The 23,411-nt window shown below is 44.0% G+C and overlaps 1 protein-coding gene across 2 annotated transcripts in view; it reads left to right on the forward strand.

Moving 5' to 3' along the window:
* The first annotated feature begins 17,075 nt into the window (after positions 1-17,075).
* The window catches only part of EMILIN2 (elastin microfibril interfacer 2), a 47,513-nt gene continuing 41,177 nt past the window's right edge, over positions 17,076-23,411 (forward strand). For both annotated transcript variants that reach the window (XR_009048160.1, XM_057700534.1), the window contains exons 1-2: positions 17,076-17,539; positions 18,074-18,196. Coding sequence is in view for 1 of the 2 variants with exons in the window: in XM_057700534.1 (XP_057556517.1) it covers positions 17,406-17,539; positions 18,074-18,196 (257 nt within the window). In the remaining variant the exon portion in view is untranslated. The remainder of the gene's footprint in view (positions 17,540-18,073; positions 18,197-23,411) is intronic.

A 23,411-nucleotide genomic window follows, 5' to 3' on the forward strand; every position in this document is an offset into this window, starting at 1 on the left:
AGACCCCACCCAGTCCAGGTTGCTGCTGCCAAGAACCCTTTGCTGCCTCTCCCTTGACATCCCAGCCTGAGGGCTTTTTTTCCAGGAGAAGCAAGACTTCAGTGGTTTCTTACCATGCCCACAGCTACCTTTTGCTGGAAGCTAAGTCCCAGGTCAGTGTGGTCAAGAGGTGAGGGCTGTCTCCTTAATCCTAGGCCCCCCTTGTGGGATGGAGGCTCTGCCTTGAACATGGCTTGCTGAGAATAATGTAGCCTTGATAGCCCTTCCTCTGGCTCATGAGGTGGTAGTTCCACCCCAGGAGAAGCAAGCCAAGAGGGCCTAGGGCTACTGCCCCCTCTACCATGTTTAGCTCATAGAGCATAGGTGTTACTCAGAAATTCGCCATCATTCCCAGCTCCAGAGCCCTGGCTTCAAGTTTTGTGGGATTTTTTTTTTTTTCTTCTTCTTCTTTTGGCTGCGTTGGGTCTTTGTTGCTGCTCACGGGCTTTCTCTAGTTGTGGAGAGCTGGGGCTGCTCTTCGTTGCAGTGCATGGGCTTCTCAGTGCAATGGTATCTCGTTGCAGAGCATGGGCTCTAGGGGCATGGGCTTCAGTAGTTGTGGCACATGAGCTCAGTATTTGTGGCTTGTGGGCTTAGTTGCTCCATAGCATGTGGGATCTTCCCAGACCAGGGCTCAAACCCATGTCCCCTGCACTGGCAGGTGGATTCTTAACCACTGTGCCACTAGGGAAGTCCCCTGGCTCCAAGATTTTGTTTGGGAGGAAGGTGGGGAGATAAATATGTAAAGCAAATAGTTCCTAATCACTTCACAAGGGAACTGGCTTTGTTTACAATGTGGAGAAATTTAAATCTAAGAGCATTCTCAAAAACAGTGGAGGTTATATAGGGAATTGGGAAGAGGTCCGTGGATCTACTGAAGATATAGTCTATAGGCTGCTAATTTTCAGGAGAGAAGGCAACAAGACACCTGGAAGAAGCCCTCCTTCGGTCAGAACAAATATCAGACACTAACCTCAGAAACTTCCATCCCCATCAAAAAAGCCATAATTTGATTAAAGTAGTTTGTACAGGAATTTTTGCTCCAGGGCATTGATAAAAATAATAGAGCAATCAACCGGCTGTTAATGGAGTTTAACAGCTGGTTGTAGGGTCAAGGAACGAGAAGAGAGCCCCAACACCACCACTGTTATCCCAGAGTGACTTTGGGGCGTACCTGGAGCTTGTCTCCCTGAAGAGGAACATTCAACTTAATACTGTGGGATAGGGTGGGGGCTTAGATTTCACTAAAATCCAACCAGTCACTAAATAAGGAAATAAGCCCCAGAGGAGGGTAAACCAGTACCCAAAGTTGCTATAATATTGTTATCAGAAATGTGCCATTTGCAACAAAAAAAGATTATGAGATGCAAAGAAATTGGAAAGTATGACTCCTACACTGGAAATAAAGAAGGCAGCAGAAACTGCCTATGAGAGCTGCTAGTTGTCAGATTTAACAGAAAAATATTTTGAAGTAGCCATTATCAATATGTTCACAGAACTAAAGGAAAGCTTGATTAAGGAATTAAAGGTACAATGACAATGTCTTTATCAAATTAAGGATATCAATAAAGAGGAAAATTTTAAAGAACTATGGAAATTCTGGAGTTGAAAAGTACATTAACTGAAATAAGCAATTTACTAGAGTGACTCAACAGTAGACTTGAAGTGGCAGAAGAATTAGTGAACTTGTAGATTGATAGAGGTTATGCAGGTCAAACAGAAAAAAAGACAAATGAGCAGAGGCTAAGAGAAAATGTACAACAATGAAGTAGGCAGACATTTTTTAGTTTCACAATTTATTAGAAAGCAACAATTATCCAGACAGAGAGACTTAAGAAATAAACCTACGCTTCTGTGGTCAATTGATTTTCAACAAGGGTGTCAAGAACCAATCAAAGGGATAACAATTGTCTTTTTGACAAATGGTGCTGAGACAACTGGACAGTCACAAGCAAAAATTACGTTGGATCCCACCTCACACCATGTACAAAAATTACCTCAAAAAGGATCAAAGATCTAAATAGAAGAGCAAAAATTTTAAACTCTTAAAAGAAAATATAGAGGTAAATCCTCATGGCCTTGGATTTGGTGAAGAATTCTGAGATATGACACCAAAATCAAGAGCAACAAAAGGAAATGAAATAAATTGGATTTCATCAAGATTAGGCAATTTTTTTAATAAATTATTTTATTTATTAGCTGCGTTGGGTCTTCGTTGCTGCACACGGGCATTCTCTAGTTGTGGAGAGCAGGGGCTACTCTGTTGTGGTGCACGGCCACCTCATTGCCGTGGTTTTGCTTGTTGCGGAGCACGGGCTCTAGGTGCATGGGCTTCAGTAGTTGCGGCACGTGGGCTCAATAGTTGCGGCTCATGGGCTCTAGAGCTCAGGCTTAATAATTGTGGCGTGCAGAATCTTCTCCCAGACCAGGGCTCAAACCCATGTCTCCTGCATTGGCAGGCGAATTCTTAACCACTGCGCCACCTAAGAAGTCCCAAGATTAGGCAATTTTGCTTCAAAGCATACTATCAACATGAAATAACAACCAGCAGAATGGAGGAAAATATTTACAAATCATATACCTGATAAGGGACATACCTAGAATATATAAAGAACCCTTATAACTGAATAATAAAAAATATAAACAGCCCAATTTAAAAATGGGCAAAGGATATAAGTAGGCATTTCTGCAAAGAAGATACTCAAATGCTTAACAAGCACATGAGAAGATGTGCAGCCTCATTATTCATCAGGGAAACACAAATCCAAACCACTATGAGATACCACTTCACATCCACTAGGATGGCTGTGATCAAAAAGTCAGATAACAGCAAACTTTGTCAAGATGGTGTAGAAATTAGAAGCCTCATGCATTGCCGGTGGGAATATAAAATGATCCAGTCACTTTGGATCCAGTCACTGAACAATCTGGATCAGGCAGTTTCTCAAATAATTAATCATAGTATTACTATATGACTCAGTAATTCTATTCCTGGGTATATACCCAAGAGCAATGAAATCATCTGTCCACACAGAAACTTGTACATGAATGTTATAAGAGCATTACTCATAATAACTAAAAGGTGTCCATCAAGGAATTAACAAAATTTTTTAATACCCACACAGTTAAGTACTATTTGGCCATAAAAATGAAGAAGGTACCAATACATGTTACAACATGGATGAGCTACAAAAACATTAAGTGAAAGAAGCTAGTCACAAAAGACCACGTACTGTATGATGCCACTCCAATGAAAATGTAGGAAAACCCATAGAAACAAAGATTCGCGGTTGCTTAGGGTTGGGTGATGGTGGGGTGTAGAGGAGTAAGGTTCTGATAGCCAAAGGATACAGAGTTATCCTTATGGATACTGTATGCCCCAAAGACCCTGAAGTTCAAACCCTAGTACCTCAGAATTTGGTCTTGTTTGGAAATAGGGTCTTTACAAAGTTAATCAAGTGAAAATGAGACCATTAAGGTGGGCTCTAACACAATGTTACTGATGTTCTTATGAAAAGGGAAACTTTGGACACAGACACTAACAGAAGATCATGTGAAGACACATGGGGAAAAGATGGCCATGACTAGAACAATGCATCTACAAAGCAAGGAACTAGAAGCTAGAAGAGTAAGGAAGGTGTTGTAGGCTGAATGTTTGTGTCCTCCCAAAATTCACATGTTGAAACCTATTCACAAATGTGAGGGTGTTTGGAGGTGCGACCTTTGGATGGTGATTAGGTCATGAGGGTTGAGCCCACATGAGTGAGATTAGTGCCCTTATAAAAGAGACATCAGAAAGATCCCTTATCCCTTCTACCACGTGAGGACACAGCAAAAAGTCTGCCTTCTGTGAACCAAGAAGCAGATTCTCACCAGATGCCAAATCTGAGGCACCTTGATCTTGGACTTCCCAGCTTCCAAAACTATGAGAAATAAATTTGTTTTATATATGAGCCACCCAGTCTATGGTATTCTCTTTTAGCAGCCTAAACAGACTAAAACAGAAGGATTCTTAGAGCGTGGCACTGCCAAAACCTTGATTTCAGACTTGTAGTCTCCAAAACTGGGACAATTTATGTTGTTTCAAGCCACCTAGCTTTTGGTACTTTATAATGGCAACCCTAGGAAACTAATACCAGAGGTGATAGCTAAAGAATATAGGGTTTCTACATGAGATGATAAAAAGGTTTCAAAAATGACTGTGGTAATGGGTGCACATGTTTGTAAATGTACTAAAACCACTGCGTTGTTAACTCTAAACATGTCAGTTGTATAGAATGTGCATTATGTTTTAATATGAAAAATAAATGAGGAAATAGACTAAAAATTTATACATTTGTGGAAATTAAACAACAGATTTTTAAACAACCAATGAAGCAAGACAAAAATCACAAGGGAAATTAGAAAATACTTAGAGGCTAATGAAAATGAAAACATAATGTACCAAAACGTATAGAATACAGTGAAAGCACTGCTGAGGGGGAAATTTATAGCTATAAATGCTCATACTAGAGCTAACGCATATCCTTCTCAAACTCTTCCAAAAAATTGCAGAGGAAGGAGCACTCCCAAATTCGTTCTTTGAGGCCACCATCACCCTGATACCAAAACCAAAGATATCACAAAAAAAGAAAATTACAGACCAATATCATTGGTTCTTTGAAAAGATCAACAAAATTGGCAATCTTAACTAGATGGTTTACAGAAAAAAGACAAATTACTAAAATCAGAAATGAAAGTGAGGCCTTTACTAATGATTCTAGAGAAATAAAAAGGATTATAAGAGAGTGCTATGCTATGAAGAGTTGTATGCCCAAAAGCTGGATAACCTAGATGAAATAGACAAATTCCTAGAAATTGTGCTGAACATATTCCATTATTCCTTCCTCCCTTCCTTCCTATTTTATTGGCTGAGTTTGGGTTGTCATTGCTGCACGCATGCTTTTCTCTAGTTGTGGTAAGTGGGGGCTACCCTTTGTTGTGATACACAGGTTTCTCATTGCAGTGGCTTCTCTTGTTGCGGAGCACAGGTTCTAGGCGCACAGGCTTCCGTAGTTGCAGCACACAGGCTCAGTAGTTGTGGCTTGCGGGCTTTAGAGTACAGGTTCAGTAGTTGTGGTGTACAGGTTTATTTGCTCCACGGCATGTGGGATCTTGCCGTCCCAGGGATGGAACCCTTATCCCTTGCATTGGCCATTGGATTCTTAACCACCGCACCACCAGGGAAGTCCCTATCCCGTTCTTTTTTTTAAGCCCTTCATTGGGATATAATTGCTTTACACTGTTGTGCCAGTTTTTGCTGTACAACAAAGTGAATCAGCTGCATCTACACATATATCCCCATATCCCCTCCCTCCTGTGACTCCTTCCTGCCTTCCCTATCCCAGCCCTCTAAGTCTATCCCATTATTTCTAATCACAGCTCTATGAAGCTGTTTTAATTCATTGGAAAGAACAATAGTAATTGTGCACAGAGATAGAACCATCACTGCAGCATAGGGTTTACTGCTTACTCTGGGCTTGTTGAGATGAAAAGAATAATTGGGAGGCTCCCCTTGGCAACCCCAATTTTATCATCCGTCTCTAGGTTATGCATCTAGGGGTGCAGTTGATGGGTTTTAGGATATGTGACTGTTCAAGTGTAAAAAGTAGTACAGAACTGTTCCAAAGCAGTTGTACCAGTTTACACTCCCACCAGCAGTGAGGGAGAGTTCTCTCACATTCACACTAGCGCTTGGTGTTGTCAGGCTTTAAATTTTAATCTGATATAACATAGTGGTATCTATTTGCATTAGATATTACTCAGTTACTTAGGTATTACTCTGCACAACCATGATTATTAACGAGGCTGAACATATTTTTTATTGGCTGTTTGCATTTCCTCTTTTGCATAGGGCAGATTGCCCATTTTTCTATTGGATTGTTTCTTTTTCTTGTTGATTTGTTAAATCAATTCCTCTATCAATTCTTTATCAGTTATATGCTGCAACATGAGAGAGGACCTGGACACACCTGGAAAACTTCAGAGAACGAATGAGGCCTGCCAGGATCTCATGGGTGAAGTTGAAGTTCTCCAGGCGTGGAGAAAATTCCATACAAAGAACAGTTTATGCAAAGATTATACTTGCTTAAGGGCCTCCAATGAAATATAACTAGGAAAAAAGGAAAAAGACCTGCTCTCCCTCCTCAGGCAAATTAGATTTGTTTCTGGATTGAACACTCCTGTTTTTGAAGAGTAGTTTTAATGTGGACCAAGTGGATTTGGTGGATTTGTATGTTTCTCCAGTCTGGCCTTTATCTCTGCAAATTCGCCTTTGAAGGTTCATCTTTGATAAAGTACAACATATCTTGGGGGAGGGGGCAAATTGGAGGGAATCATACTCTAAGCAAAATAGTTTCCATTCCCAGACTTGCTCCCTTTAAATGTTGGAAGTATCTTAAAGAACTATTTAAAACCCCAACTTAATGAGGTTTTTCATAATGAATCTGTCCATCTGAAGACATAATTCATTTGTGTTTCCCTGGGAATCATTTAGAAGCAGCAGTTCAAAGCTTGAAATGGATTTTCCTTTGTTATCTCTACAGTTGACAAATCTTTCTGACTAAGCTGTGATTTGGCAGTGCTGGTTCTTAATTCCAGCTTTTAAGAGTCCAATGAAGAAAAACTGTAATTCTGAGGCGACATACATATGAAACCTTATTTGGCCCCTCATTACTTCATTCATTAGCGTGGGAAGCACTCTGGCCAGAGATCACATGCTTTGGCCGAGGAAGAGGGTGACGCTTATTTTGTTTTCTGACTGATCGGGCCTCAGAGTGGGGTGGAGAAGGGCTGAAAATAGTCATTTCTTGGCTGCATGGGTCCATTTACAAGTGAGAAAGAGAAACAAGATCTCTGGAGGTTGGCCTCACCAGTTACAGTGGATGTGATGTAAGCAGAGTTGGTTAAAGCCCAAGAAAACTTACAGAGGATTAGATTTATTCAGATTGTTTATATTTGTTAAAAGATAAAACTGACGTGTACTCTTCTGTGTGAAGTTTGAGTTTTCAACTAGTTTCCAAGATAGCATCCCCAGATCCCAGTTCTCACCCAAATGTAATGCTCCTTTCTTCCTAATATATTATCTATGTTAATTTGATCCACTGTCATAAAAGTTAGACACCTGTCTGCTTTCATTCATTCATTCAACCAACGTTATTAAACAAGTATTATGTGCCAGGCATGGTGCCGGTTATTATGGACAAAAGAAGACAAATCAATAGTGTTTCTTCAACAAATGTTTAAGCAATGGTGTTGGAGGTCAGAACTGATGTGACTTTGGGGAAGGAGGGGTTAATGATTGCAAGGATGATGAGGGGCCCTGAGGTCATGTTTTGCTTGGTGCTCTGGGTGCTGCTTCCTGGCTGCCTTCATTTTGTGAAAAATGCAGTGAGCTGATCACATTTTATGCACTTGTTGGTAAGAATGCTATGCTTTGATAAAATTTGCATTAGAAAACCACAGTCTACAAATATTTATTTTTTAAAAACCTTTATGAAATTGGAATCTCCAGTAGGAAAGTGAAGATTGTTTTAGGGTTAAAACACATTGGAGGGGAGTTCTGGTGTCTTTTTTTCTGACCTCCTTCCTATTTCTCCCAGGAATCCTGGCACCACTTTGCCCCCAAACAGCACTTTGGAGAGCATAGCCTCAGAATACTCAGGGAGTAAAGTATTTTTTTGATGATTGATTGATTGATTGATTGATTGATTTACTTGGCTGCGTGGGATCTTAGTTGCAGCATGCGGGATCTAGCTGTCTAACCAGGGATGGAACCCGGGCCCCCTACATTGGGAGTGTGGAGTCTTAACTGAACTAGAAGGGAAGTCCTGTATTTTGTTTTCATATTTTTCAAAGTTGGGGGCAAACATGTGAGAATGTAATAGAAAACAAAGGCAGTTTTCTCCTCGACCCCTCAACATTCTCTGAATGTGAAACTCTGGTCTCACCTTGTAGTTTCCATTAGTCAAAAGATATTAGCAACTTTTATCTGTTCATGGCTTATTATTTCTGCTGTTTTAGTCTCTTTAACACTTAAGCGTTCAAAGATGTCAGTGGGTTTAGATTGTGAGCTGCCCTTCAGTAGGGTCTTCCCTGCTCTGCACTATTTAAAGGAGCTATGGCCAGGCTAGAGTATTTGAGTGGATGTAGCCACGGTGCTGAGTTCTTCTTAGCTCCTAGGGATGAGTTTTAAAGTGATTACGTCTGAGAAGACAGAGCCAAGGAAAGTTCATGCAAATATCCAGCTTCATCAACAACCAACTAAACAAACCAAGTCTCCAGTGCCTAATCAACTTTCTAAAATACAATATCAACTTCAAAACATTACCAAAATGCATGAGGCAATAACAGAACAGAAGAACTTGCCCTGAGTAAAGTTATGACTTACAGCAGTCCAGTTCATTCCTATTTTCTGATTTTGTTCTTTGCATTGATGTTTACTAATGTTTTATTTAGCTTTTATACACACTATGTTTGTGTTAAACAGAGTTGTGGTTTTCAGTTCATTTTAGGACCTTAGAGTAACCATATGATTTATTGTCCGAACCCAGGACAATAAATTTTTTTGGAGGATGAAGGGAAACACTAAAAATAATTAACAGTGTTAACTGGTCCAAACAGGAGTAACCTGGGACTGGCTTGGGCAAATTGGGACATCTGTCTCTCTTTAGATGAGGGGAAAAAAAGAACTAGAGGTTGTTTTTTTGGTGTTTGGTTTCGGGGTTTTTTTCCCCACCAACCTAGATTGTACCTTTTTAACAGTGACAGGTCCTCACCCTTTCCTCGTGTTCATTACCTCTCAATCCCAACTGGCCTTCCCACCTCACCTATCTTCTGGCTACTTCTTTTTTTAAATTTAATTGTTTAAATTGAGATATAGTTGATTTACAATGTGTCAGGTGTACAGCAAAGTGATTCAGTTATACATATATAAATATAAAACATGCATATTCTTTTTCAGATTCTTTTCCACTACAGGTTGTTACAAGATATTGAATATAGTTCCCTGTGCTGTACAGCAGGTCCTTGTTTGTCTGTTTTATGTATAGTAGTGTGTATCTGTTAATCCCAAATTCCCAATTTATCCATTTATCCCTCCCCTCCCTTTCCCCTTTGGTAGCCGTAACTTTGTTTTCTATGTCTGTGAGTCTGTTTCTGTTTTGTAAGTAAGTTTTTTCGTATCATTTTTGTTTTTATGCTCCACATGTAAGTGATATCATATTTTTTTTTCTCTGAGTTACTTCACTTAGTATGATAATCTCTAGTTTCATTCATGTTACTGCAACCTCCTGGCTACTTGTAAGGCCATACACTTTGGCTTAGCTAATCTACAAGCTGGCCTCTGTCTTTATTAAACACATACAGTGTACAAGGTCACATTAAGTGCTCCTTCTTCTCTTGCAAATCACATTCGTTTTTGATATTATAGCTGATTTAAAGCAAAAAAGAAACAAAACAAAAAAAAATGAAACACTCAACTCAAACCCAAACTTCTCCACGGTCTTTCCTAATTAATACTGAACTTTTCTGATTGCCTCAAGCTCTGTTTCTTTATCATCACCTAGGTGCACGGTTTTTACTATACTATATTCCATTCACTGAATGTAACTTTGTACATGTTAAGTCATTTCATATACATGTGTTTTGCTTTCCAGCCAATTAAGATGATAAAGAACTAAACCTCTTTTCCTCTGGCTCATGTGTTGCCTGGCAGTGTTCCACATGCAAAACTTCCTCAGTATGCTTGTTGATGAAACAAATCTTTTCATGGCCACAAATTTCCAAGAACTTTTCCTTTTCCCCCTAAATGTAATATTTTCTTACTCTCCCCAGACTTAAGTTGAAATACAATCTTCATTATTCACAGAATCTATATTGTATGAAGTTGCCTCTTCATCTAATTTATTTGTAATTCCAAAAGCAATACTTGCAGCCCTTTCATGGCCATTGATGGACTTGAGCACAGTGGCAAAAAAGTTGACTTGCCCAATTGTGCACGTTCCCAGCTGAGGTCCAGCAAGGCAATGCTCTGCCTTCTAGTTTTAGGTCTCCTACTGTAAAGAAGTGTCCTTTTCGTGGAAAATTGAATGCTATGGTTTTTGCATTTTTGTGCTTTTAAAAAAAAAATTTTTTTTTGTTTATTTTTGGCTGGGTGGGTCTCTGTGCTGCGTGTGGGCTTTTTCTAGTTGTCGCGAGCCGGGGCTACTCTTCATTGAAGTGTGTGGCTTCTCATTGTGCTGGCTTCTCTTGTTGCAGAGCATGGGCTCTAGGTGAGCAGGCTTCAGTAGTTGTGGTGCATGGGCTTAGTCGCTCCGCAACATGTGGGATCTTCCTGGCCCAGGGTTTGAACCTGTGTCCCCTGCATTGGCAGGTGGATTCTTATCCACTGCGCCACCAGGGAAGTCCCCATTTTTGTGCTTTTTGTTGGTGATTTTGTTGTTTAAAATGGCTCCCAAGCTCAGTGCTGAAGTGCTGTCTTGTGTTCCTTAGCGCAAGGAGGCAGTGATGTGCCTTATGGAGAAAACACGTGTGTGAGATAAGCTTTGTTCAGGCACAAGTTACAGTGGTATTGGCTGTGAGTTCATTGTTAATGAGTCAAAAATATATATTAAACAAAGTGTCTTTAAATAGAAATACACAGAAAACAAGGTTATATGGGAATTCCCTGGTGGTCCAGTGGTTAGGACTCCAAGCTCTCACTGCCTAGGGCCCAGGTTCGATCCCTGGTCAGGGAACTAAGATCCCACAAGCCATGCAGTGTGGCCAGAATAAATAAATTAATAAGTTAATCAATTACTGAGAAAACAAGGTTATGTATTGATTGGTTGACAAAAACATTGTGACCAGAGACTTCCTACTCCTGTATTTCCTCTACAAGCAATTGTTCAGTATTCACAGATTCAGTGTTTGCAGCAACTTAATACAACATACTACATCAAATAATGAGAGTTGACTGTACTTAAATACTTGAAACATAGTTTAGAACTGCACAACTTGAAATACTAGAAAGTTAATTTGCTCATGAATACTATTTTAATCAGCAAAGACTGTCCTAAAGTTTAACAATTTATTTTATAATCATCACACACATTCTGCCTATTTAAAACATTCTGTTGATTCCAGAACAGTCATCTCTCATTCCATAAACAAATGATGAACTATACAACTTAGTTTGATGTGGCTCGTATATATGAAGGCATTATTGCCTAAGCTATTTAGTTCTCTTGGAAACTAAATTCTAAGAACCTATTTTTGTCAGTAATTTCTTATGAAGAAAAAAAATGTGTTCAAAACCACACCATCAGTGTGACAGCCCTTAATTCTCAAATGTAGTATATGGCCCACAGTTAGCTATGAGAAGCATTTTTAGATCCAAGAAACATCTGAAAAAAATTAAAGGATATGGAATTAGTTACTAATTTCATCTTTTTGAGGAAGAAGAAGAAATTTATTATTGAATTGTCTGATGATCTGAGTTTATTTTTGTAGAATTATTAATCCTCCCAAAGATTTCATTGAATTGTCTTAAATTCCTTTGCAACATAGAGGATGAAATCTCCTAAACAATCAGCTGAGCTATACGTTTTCTCTTGGAGAGCAGTAGAAAGAAAGCTGAGCTAGAAGTCAGGAGTCCAGTATTCTGTTCCCAACGATCACATTTACAGTCGTCCTGATTGAGTTGTGCACGTGCCCTTGTGATATGTATGTCTATATATTTCTTATTTGGAAAGAAGAGCTGCAGTAGATGGTCAGCTTCCCACATCAGTGGACACAACAAAAGATGACAAAGCTTCTGGACCTGACTGCAGATTTGCTGCAGTACAGAAGTGGTAAGTAACAGTAACAATTGTGACTAGTTTATCCTCCACTTACCGTGTGCCAGGTGCTATGCTAAGCAGTGTACATGTAGTAACACAGTGCATCCTCCCAACAGCTACATGACACATCCCATTTCCCGAGGAGGAAATGGAGGATAGAGAGGCTTTTGATTTGTCCCCATCATTCTGCTCAGGAGGTGAGGGTACCCAATTTTGAACAGTATGCTAAGTCCATTGCATGAGCTCCTAAACATTTTTTTCATGTGTGATTTCAGGCATGATTTCAACTTTTCACAGTTTTGAAATTCTCAGGTGATTGTTTAGCATGTATTAAGGCACAAACCTCTGACCAATAAAGAGAGGTATACTCCTGGCATCTCTCAAGAAAGATGATTAAAATAATGGCCAATACCCTCACAATGCTATTGAATCAATCAATTGATAAATAAGGTCAGTCTTGGGTTCAGAAGATAAAGAGATTTTGAATCTTTTTTTTTTTTAAGGTTTATTTTTATTATTTATTTATTTTATTTTTGGCTACATTGGTTATTCGTTGCTGTTCACGGGCTTTCTCTAGTTGTGGTGAGCGGGGACTCCTCTTCATTGCAGTGCGTGGGTTTCTCATTGCAGCAGCTTCTCTTGCTGCAGAGCATGGGCTCTAGGTGAGGGGATTCAGTAGTTGCGACACATGGGGTCAGTAGTTGTGGCACACAGGGTTAGTTGCTCCAAGGCATGTGGGATCTTCCTGGAGCAGGGATTGAACCCGTGTCCCCTGCATTGGCAGGCAGATTCTTAACCACTGCACCACTGGAGAAGCCCAAGATTTGAATCTTTAGCTCTGTGTAGCTAATGGGATATTTGCAAATATATAGTTAGGAAAAAGTGAAAAGAGCAATTGTTCTTTGTTCTATTTTGGTCTATTTGAGCAAAGTCTTTGACGAGACAGGAAAGTAGCTCTTGTTTGTAAATTTTGAAGTCTGGGGACTCATTGACTTCATTCCAAAGGCTCCTTGTCAAATGCTGTGTCTATATCAAATGGAGCTACATAAAATTGTATCAAGTAAATCTTGGTATTCCAAAACAGAGACCAAGCTCTGTGGTGCAGACAGTTAATTTTTCTGAGAGACATTTCTGTCTTTTCTTCCCTACCAAACTGCATTAAAAAAAAAAAAAAAGATGAAAGGCATCTTATCACTAACTTAAGAACGTGAAAGACATTTTCTTAGGGTGTATTATGTTAGAACTGCTTTGCAATCAAAATTTATTCAAGATATCTAATCTTCAAGGACTTTCTTTTTTCATCATTAGTAAACAACACAAAGAAGTTAAGACACCTAAAATTACACTTAGAAATCAGGGGAAATTTTTTTGAGTTCTAGAAAACAAAGATGAGGAATGAGTAGGTTAGGACACCCATGCTAAGTCATATGACCCTTGACCACATCCTAGATGCAGATCACTTCATCTTGATCAAAGGCCTTGTGCCCAGATGACTGGTGGTGGGGTAGGGGCAAGGAACCCACTTGCTGCCTCTGTAATGATTGCCCACTCTCCACTTCCAGGCAGCTGAAGGGGAGCCTGGGAGCCTGGGTGTGCTAGCGGTCCCACAGGCTCGCTGCTTCATGAGAAGTACCACCCAAGTATAGAGCCTGATGAGATCTTTTATTATGACCAATAGTGAGGGAATGAACTTTATGAAGTTCACTTTGCATTTTTGCTTTACTTAAAGAGACTGAGTCCACCAAAAACCGAGTTCTGCTGAGTTTATAATTATCCTCCCTATCCAAAACCTTATTCCCTTTCTTGTCCAACCCATTTCCCTCAGGACTGAGGCACATCAAGAAAAGTGGAGATTGAAACCTTGCAGGACGCCGCAGTGCCTCCCCATGTACAAAAGCCCCTCTGTGTTCCCTGTTTCTCCTTTGTAAAGAAAATGGCCTTGCTCGAGTTCCAAAGAGCAGACACAAGCAGTTACTAATTAGGGAAATGAGGGAATGCAGAAACAAAGGAAAAGCTGTCAACCAAGAAAAGTAATGATAGGTTAAATAATAGTTGAGCGATAAAACAGAATCCTAGTTCCTCCTCACAGGATATACACAACAAGCTCACACATATCTACGAGTTGTTCTGCAGGAACTAAGACCCCCTGATCCAGGTGGAGGATGCTGACCACAAGCACGTAGACCCCAGACTGGTTGGAACCAGAGGATTGATGAGTAAGATTCCTGACACATCACCCAGTTACCGCACCAGCAACCAGTCAGAAGAAAGGCCATGAGCTGATCACACATCTTGCAACCCTCACCCCAAATGTTGCCTTTATATCCCTTCCCTGAGAGCGAAAGAGGGGAGTTCGGGTCTTTTGAGCATGAGCTGCCTATTCTCCTTGCTTGGCCCTCTTGCAACAAAAGCTGTATACTTTCCTTCGCCACAACCCTGTATCGGTAGATTGGCTTTGCTGTTCGTTGGGTGAGCAGACTCAAGTTCAGTTCAGTAAGCTGGTGACATAATCAAGAATATACTGGGTTGGCCAAAGAGTTCATTTGGGTTTTCCATAAGATGGTATGAAAAAACCCAGATGAACTCTTTGGCCAACCCAATAAATCACTATGGGGCACTTTTGTTTTAAAAGCAGAAGAAATTCCTCTAGATTGTTATAGGAAATGGACAGTTTTCAAGTGCTTATGTGAGGCAGTTGGCAGCTTATAAAGAATTCACACTTGCAGCATTCTGCCAATCATGTCACTTTATTGCTTATGGCTGGGACCAGGTGATCCGCCCAGTTACACTGTTTCTTTTTTTTTAATTAATTAATTAATTAATTATATTGGCTGCGTTGGGTCTTCTTTAAGGCTGTGCATGGGCTTTCTTTTCAGTTGTGGTGAGTGGGGGCTACTCTTCATTGTGGTGTGCGGGCTCCTCATTGCCATGGCTTCTCTTGTTGCAGAGCACGGGCACGTGGGCTTCAGTAGTTGCAGCACATGGGCTCAATTGTTGTGGCTCATGGGCTCTAAAGCGCAGGCTCAGTAGTTGTGGTGCACAGGCTTAGTTGCTCCGAGGCATGTGGGATCTTCCTGGAGCAGGGATCGAACCCGTGTCCCCTGTATTGGCAGGCGGATTCTCAATCACTGCGCCACCTAGGAAGCCCCACTGTTTCTTGAGCAGCTTCAGCTCTCTATCCTCAGGAAGCCTCCCCTGCCTCACTTCTTCTGGAAGGCTCTCTGTTTCCTGAGTCTGAAGGGTCCCTTCCTCTGGCTACAGAAGAGAAAGGGAAGAGGGTCTTTTGAGATCTTGGCCTCAAGTGTTCCATCTTCCCAGAGCAGCCCCACATTGGGCACCCGTGGGGATGTGTCTAGAGAGACATATGGGACAAATATTGTCTCCCTTATCTGACTGCACATCAGAAACGTCACACCGTTTGTTGCACAGGAAGGCCTGGGAGCTCTGGAAACACAGAGCCCACATCCGTGTTGGCTCAACCATGCCTCCTCATTATTTTTGTATGGTGCCTCACGTGTAACTGGTGCTCAGAATAACATTTATTTACTGATAAATGCCATTTATAGCTGATTAAATTTTGTGTAGAGGTCATCTCAATGAAAAGTTGGCCCTCCAACTCTTGGAGTGGAAGACAGCTTCCTCGTATAACTTTGAGTCAATGAAAAAAGTAGATGTGATTTGATCAGTTTGACTCATTCTCCAGTTTGAGAATTACCCATATTGAAGAGAAGTTGTGGTTTGTTAGCTGTCAGCTATATACATACACAACTTGTATGTTTCCTCCATTTTTTCCTCTTCCGTCCCTCTTCTTCATTTCTGTGTGTGCTTCTTCCCCGTGACACTTCATGGATAGAAATGGTGTTAGGATGGGAAGGATAAGGACGCCACACAGAAAGATAGAGATTGGGTTACGCAAGACAGCTTTTTATCCCTTTGTGTTACTTTTCCCCTCAGGGTGGCTCTTTTGAAGGCCTGGATGACATCAGTCCATTATTTGCATGATCTTCCATTTAGAGAGGTCATGGACAGACTATGTCCTTACACGGTATATTTTTCTGCTTGGCTCTTGTGAAGTTTCTACTTAGGGAATTCTCTTTCCTCTATTTGCAAATCAAAAGGCCCATCAATATCAGCAAAGCATATCAGAAATAAAATGGACCACTGGCTTCATTTAGTTACAGGAGGGAACATAGCAAAGTGTTATGGTCCACATCGCAATTCACAGCCAACAGCATCCTGTCAGCTCACAGATACTGCAATTCATCTATGCAATCTGCAAATAACCCGACTCCAGTTCATTAGATGCAGCAGGTTAACTCAAAGATACAGTTCTCTTCACATCCCCAGAACACAACACTGGCAGGAATTTTATGTAACATTCTTCTGTGGAGTTGCTTCATCCCCAGAAGAAATTGGTAGAGATTAATGTAACTCAAAATTAGGCAGAAATAAAAAGGGAATATTATACAGCCATTAAGTAGTATTTTAAAGGAAAATTTGATATATGGTAATGTTCATTATATGATCATATTAAATAACAGGATAGAAAACTGCAAAAAAAATAGTCAGAAAATACACAAGCAAGTGCAAAGACAAATGTCTAGCAGTGTCGAAACTGTTTAGAAACAAAGGCAATTGTGGAGTAAATGTCTTTAATATTGGTAGAAAAAAAGTTCAGAATCGGACATCAGAAGCAGAGGCTGCGAGATAACCTTTCCAAAATTAGTGTAGTGTATACTAGAGTCTGATGCTGTGCTTCAGAAGCTGCCGGGAAGTGGTGGGACTGTCGCTTCCAGTGTCCTCTGCTACTCGCACGTTGACTTGAAAACTATGTAATGGATGCGTAAGGGAAAGAAAGAGAAGGGGACCCGCGTTCATTTCTCCTAAACTCTCGTAAGTTCAAATGTGGAGGAATGGCCACGTCTTGCCAGAGGAGGAAATCCGAGTCGAGTCGGACTGATAAAGATGTCCCTCGTTCGCCCTGGGAAGCCGGCACCCAGGCACGACGTGAGGACCGCCAGACTCGCTGACTGCGGCCCTTCCCGAGGGGCCGGGCACGCCTGCTGGAAGGTGGGAGGCGGAGTTGCCCCGCTTCTGGGATGAGACCAAAGGAATGAGTAATTGGAAATTCTGTAACAGAGACACTTCTCCCAAACCCTATAGCCCTTTCACCCCAAACCCCCTGCCGAGAATCCAGAGGACAGGAGACAGACGTGGTGGAGGGAGAGTCACGTTCCGGAGAGGGAAGTGAAATAAAGAGGGCGGCACCCGGGGGGACCTGTGCGTCATTGAGGGACCAAGGAGAGGCGCGGGCGCACGGGGTGGAAAAGGAGAAGTGGGAGCGAGAAGCCGGAGGGGGCGGCCGCGGAGCGCGGGTTGGGGTGCCGCGCAGCGCAGCGCCGGAGCCTCCTGCCTTCTCCGGCCGCGCCCCGGCCGCCCGCTGCCTCCCGGCGCTCGCCCGACTCGCGCTCCGGATCCGGCCGGCGGGACGCGCCCGCCGCGCGCAGAATGTGGCAGCGGACACGGTCCCGGCCCCACGCGCCCTGGCGCTGGGCGCTGGCGCTGCTGGCCCTGGGCGGCGCGGGGCTGTGCCACGCCAGCCCGCAGCCCAGGCACCCCGCGCGGCCCAGCGCCAGGAACAAGTAAGTGCGCGGCCTCCCCTCGCCCCAGGACGGCCGAGAGCTGTGGGCCCCCTCCTACCTTTCCCCAACCGGCCGCCGGCCCCGAAGCTGCCCTGCCGAGGCGAGAAGCCGCAGCCGGGGTCCCTCTCCGGCTGCCGGGGCGGCGCCCCTTCCGCGGTGGCCGCGCGCTCCCTGGCCCGCGCGGGGCGTCCCGGGCGACCTCGCCCGCGCCTCCAGCAGGGCTGCCTCCGGGGCCGTGGAGCGCAAGGAGTGTCCCGCAGAGCAGGGCGATCAGGAAACTCCGGGAATTACTGGGGCCCCTGGAACTGTGGGGGCTTTTCCTGTCTGTCTTTCATGGGATAGAGGTGCGGTGCCCTCCTAAGGCGCACCCGAGCACCATCCGAATGCCTGCTGCTCGAGCTCCCACCTCCGCGGGGGTGACTGGCTCCCCGACCCTGGTGCGGTCGGCCTCCCTGTCGGCTCGTCCCCTCTCCCCCAGCCTCATTGTTCTCCCGGTTTACACCGTGCCCTCTCCCTCTCTCTCCTTCACCCCAGGAACTGGTGCGCCTACATCGTGAACAAGAACGTGAGCTGCTCGGTGCTGGAGGGAAGTGAGAGTTTTATTCAAGCTCAGTACAACTGTGCCTGGAACCAGATGCCCTGTCCGTCCGCGCTCACGTAAGTCCCGGAGCCGAGAGGCGGGCGGCGCGCGCCGGGGCCACGGGGGTGGGGGTGGGGGTGGGGTCAGAGCGCTGGGCTCCAGCCGCTCGGTAAATCTCTTCCAGAGGGTGAAAACTCAGCAAAAAGTTTGAGCGCTGATCCGGGTACCCGGCTCGCTGGGGTATTTAAGGAGCGTGTGTGGCCTGGTGTAAGCTCCGAGGATGCGCCCGCCTGGCGATCGCCGGGCAGAGGAGGGGACGAACAAAGCCCCCCACCCCCCACTTCTCTCTTTTTTTCTTTCAATTTTATTACTAACATAAGGCAGCTGGACCTAATTAGATCCATATTGTGTGTTCTGGGGCACAGAGAAGATTCCAAAATGTATACTGCTAAAAACTTTTACATGTAGGATTAACTGAGAGGTTTGCTCTAGACAGTGTTCTATAACAGGCGAGTTTTGTACAAATGTCCGCATAAAACTGACCTTTTCCAGGTGTTGTAGAGATCTACACTAAACTGAAGTCCCCAGGAACAATTAGCTTGAAAGTGTGCAGTTGTTTTTTCAAGTTAGATTTGGGGGATTCAGAGAGAGAATGGCACTTAAAGACCAGGGGAAGAATTAGTCTTTTTGCTTATGATGATTTCACGGTCTTGAAAAAAAAACAAAGAGGAAGCGAAGCAGTAGACACAGATTTTGTTACATACATCACACTCATTCAGTTGTCATCTGGCAAGTCTTTGTGTAAGTCAGTTATCAGAGGATGAGCTGATGTGAATAAATGGCTGTTGGGGAATGCATGTGATGGTTGAAATTAATTGTTTTCCCCTAAGAATAAGTTGTTTGTCTTAGAGCACAGTTGTCTTTACAGCAGAGAATAGCCAGTAGGCCATCTGACTTTGGCAAAGCAGAGGGACAAACTGGAACTTGTGCTGCAGGAGACCTTATTCCAGAAGACAGTAGATGAGCCTTCAGGCTGGTGAGGTGGAAGTGGTTCTTGGATTATCGCACATGGGATTCAGAGAGAACTGAAACAGGAAAGGGATAATTCCTGTTAAGCAAAAGCAAAAGAACACCACCCCCTCAGTGAAACAAAGAAGAGATTCCCCACTTGCTGTACGCAGAGCAGCAGATTGAAATTGAATTGCTGACTGTCACATTGAGTTGAGTCACCTGTCAGAGGGTGCAGTGTTGTCATATTGCCTGTGTCTCTGGTTGGAGGGGGCATTTAACATGGAATTTTGCAGGTGTTTCTGATGAACCCAGGAGCCTGAGTAACTGCCCTTAATTCACAGGTGTTGTCAGGTCTTCATTATTTGATCCTTAGAACCTGAGACCTGTGGAAGTGAAGGTTCTTGAGAAATTTAGCCTGGAGTTACTGAGGGACGCTTTCCGGGTGGTGGGGATGTGCAGGCCTGGAAGCTGGCGAGATGCTTGAGTGCTGAGTGCAGCTTAACCGCTGGTGACAGTTGAGCATCTGGGAGGAGCAGGTAGGAGCCCATGAGGACTTGACAGAGTCATCACAGAGCTGAACTGTTAGGGGCGGTGGAGGAAACAGAGGAAGAGAAGCCAGGCGAGGAGAGAGCACGGCCAAGACTTTGGAGGAGGAAGCTCCATCTTAGAGACTCCAGGAAGAGAAGCCCAGGAGGCTGAGGGGTCCAGAGAAACCAGGGGTTTTAGGCAGCAGGAAGATTTGCTTATGCGGAAAGAGACAATTTCAGGTCAGCGGGCAGGAGGTGGAGGGGAGGGCAGTACAGGCCTTGTAACTTGTGTGAGATTCAGGGCATGGGTCGTGCGTGAGGAAACCCCTTTACCCAGGAATCAAATGTGTTTCAGAGGTTTTGGTGGGAAAAGAGAGTTGATAGTAGCCAAGCAGGTGAAGAATTACTTAGAAAACTTGGCATGTTTTAGGACAGAAGTGAAAAAGCCAAAGGGAGAGACCAAATATGCTCTGAGACTGAGGGAAAATCGGCAGGGGTTCGATGGGGAAGTCCTGCAACAAGAGGAGAACTTTCCCGCCTGGGAAGGCGTTGGGCGCTCAGCTGACATGGGCCATGGGGACCTGGCATGGTGCCCTTCCAGAAGGTTTAGATGCTCCATTCGTGTATATGAAAGACTTCGATTCCAGATTGTGAATTTGGGTATCATCATGTGAAACTGGGAGCACAGAGGGTTTTTGTCTGATATGTGGGCATTTTGAGTAATCGTTTTCCTGAAGCTGTAAAGAAACTTCTGTGTGTCAGGCATTGTGTTAGGGCTGTTCATTCCATATATTAGTTTAATTCTTGTGGCAACCCTTCAAGATAAATATCATTGTCCCCATTTTACCAATGAGGACATAAGGCAAGAAGTTCCCTGACTTTCCTGTGGTCACATGACAGGTAAGTAGCTGAGCTGCCCCCATACCTGGCCTTTGTGGACTGGCCTCTGTCCCTGTAACATTAGAGAGAGGGGGAGAGGGGGTTTGTGTGCCTTTAATAGCGTGCACTATATTCAACTACTAGGAACATTTCCACCTTCTTTCATGGAAGACAATTCCCATATAAAAGTGAGTGAGCACTGCTAGTGTGTGTGTGTGTGGTGTGTGAGCATGTGCACTTGCGATTGCACCTGTGTGCTTCACTTCCCGGGGACCATTTGCGAGGATGCAGTGGACTACATTTTTCATACCCTTCACCACACTGTGCAGTTTGCTTCTTATTTTATGAGAACACCGGCTGATTTGCTTTGCTTTGTTCGGGTTGTTAGGCTGGTTGTTTAAAGGATGGTATTAGGGGAGCTGGAGTAGTGGAGCTTGAGACATCAGGAGAAGTCACGCCCATGCCCCTGGGCTCAGCCACCACCCTGAGACTTGTCACCAGGGGTTGGAGTTAAAAGTGTGCTTGCAGAAAAGCCAAAGCTCGTATCCTAATGCTTGTCCTAATACCAATCTTGCGTGCAGAGAATTCTTAATTGCTGTGACGACTTCTCTGTCACTAGGAATTTAAAATTAGGGCTCTCTCTGTCGGTCTGTGGCTCTCTTGCACAGGCTCTAGGTGTGAGGGGGGGTCTGGATCCCTGAGGCATAGGATTGAGTCAATAGAGACCACTTTGTCTTCCCTCAGCTAATTCCTAAGGGCGGCAGGTGTGATGTGAGGAAGAGATAAGGGGGATTATCCGGTGATGATTATCTGCTGAGGAGGAAGGGCAGCTGCTGTAAACTCTAAAGCAGCATAAAGCTGGATGGTAGTGATTGACCATTTACACCTAATTCTTAAGATGGGTCTAAGGATTCTTTCCCCCTCTGAGATCATTGTTTTACTGTATGCTGCCTTGTTAAGAAAGACATAAATCTTAAAATTTCATTGCATTGAGGAGTTTTTCTGATTCATTGTAAAAAAAAACAAAAAACCTCTGGCAGTTCTGCCTCTTTGGGAGATGATCACTGTCACACTGCCCCTCCCCCCCTCAGGATGGTCCCGGCAGATCCGCACCTGAGTCTGGGGTCTCTGCAGCGGCACCTGAGCATGGAGAGGGTCTGTCTTGGTCATGGGCTGGTTTTAGGGACATGTTTTGGGAGACATGGTAATGTGAGTGACTTAATTCTTTCTGCGGGTTGGTCAGGTTGACCTTCTCGGAAGGCTTGATACAGTGTCCAGGGCTGACTTGGTGAGACCCTCTCCATGGCGTGCATCCTTGTAATGTGATGAGCCCCTTTACGTTGGTTATCTTCCATCTTTACAGCTACCCCCGGGGCGTTATCTCCATTTTACAGGAGGGCATGTAGTCAGGAAGTAGCAGAGCCTGGATCCAAATCCAGGTCTGTTATTTCTAAGCCTTAGGTTCTTCCCACCCTACACCCCTGCACCCCCTTTGCTGTCTAAACACACAGTCTGTGATGAGTGGCCCGAGGGGGGTGTGTGTGTCTGTGCGCGTGTGCACCCATGCTCACATGTGCCCATGTGTGATGCTCTGACCCTGGCAGCCCTGGTGTGATGGGAGGGGGGAGGTGAGGGCCTGAGCTGTCTTAGACCCCCCTCCACGCAGGCTGGCCATGCTCTGGTGCACCACTGGTGGAAAACAGCACTGTCTTTCTTCTCCTTCCTAGACTAGGCATTGTTCCTTTCATGCATCATTCATGCCTCATGGCAGTAATTCCAGATAGTTCCATAACCTCCCACTCAGCTGGATCCAGCTGACTGCTGTTCGCATTTGAGGCATTTGGGGGCATCCACTGTGCAGAGCATTCGCCTTGCTGGTGAGGACATGGAGGACCCTGGATATAAGGCAGGGTCATTCCCTGGTATTCACGTCCCTCTGATACTGCAAACTGGGGTTTTATCAGCAGCCACCCAGCCCGGCCCCCACCCCCTTCTTTGGTGTGTAGAACCTTGGTGGAATTTTTCCTATTAGGTCTTTAAAAAAAAAAAAAAAATTCCCATCAGTCAGGGATGGGAGCTGGGTGGGGCCAACTCGAGGAGCCTGTGCTGCTGTGATAACACTGACGAATTTGCAGCAGGTGTGAGTTCTGAGCGCTAAGTTTCCAGAACTCTCTAATCCTTAGGTTCTGGGGGAGCAGATGGTCATTCGTTTGGAAGAAAAGTTTTCTATTAGGGAGCAATCTCAGCCAGGAAAAGCTTAAAAAGAGAAAAACACTTGAGACTGGGAGGGAAAAATGAGGGCTTACATCTTCTAGAGCCAATTCTACGTTTTTTCACGTCTCCAGGAACAGAATTCCTTTCAATTCAAAACGTGCCTTTTGTGTGTATAGCTTTGGGGGAATAGTTCTTCCTTCTGTTTTTTAACCAACGTCTTGCCATCTGTTGGCTGTGACGAGCCCTGCTCCTTGGTACCGAGGGACCCCAAGTCAAGCCCCGGGGAAGGAGCACCTGCACGGAGGTGCCCAGAGCCGTGCACGGGCCCCGCTGCGTCCCCTTCTTCGGGTGCCCCTCCTTACCAGCCTTTGCTGCTTCCCTCGGTTCCTCAGACCTTCCTTTCAAGCTGCTTTTTTTTTCCTCTTTTGCTCTTCCTAGGGCCCCAGTAGATAAGATACTGTTCATAGAGCCCATTGGTATTTCCAGAACACTTTCACATCCATTGTTTTATTTTATTGTCATCACAAGCTCAGCCAGGAGGTTAGGTAGGGCAGAGACTGGAGTCTTGGAAAAAGAACTCGATGCTTATGGGCTACACTTTCTACCTTTCTTGTCTTGGAGAAAAATGAATAGGATTCACATAGAGGTTATGGCCTTAAGG

The sequence above is a fragment of the Hippopotamus amphibius genome, chromosome 11 (genome assembly GCF_030028045.1).
Source record: "Hippopotamus amphibius kiboko isolate mHipAmp2 chromosome 11, mHipAmp2.hap2, whole genome shotgun sequence".
Lineage (NCBI taxonomy): Eukaryota > Metazoa > Chordata > Mammalia > Artiodactyla > Hippopotamidae > Hippopotamus > Hippopotamus amphibius.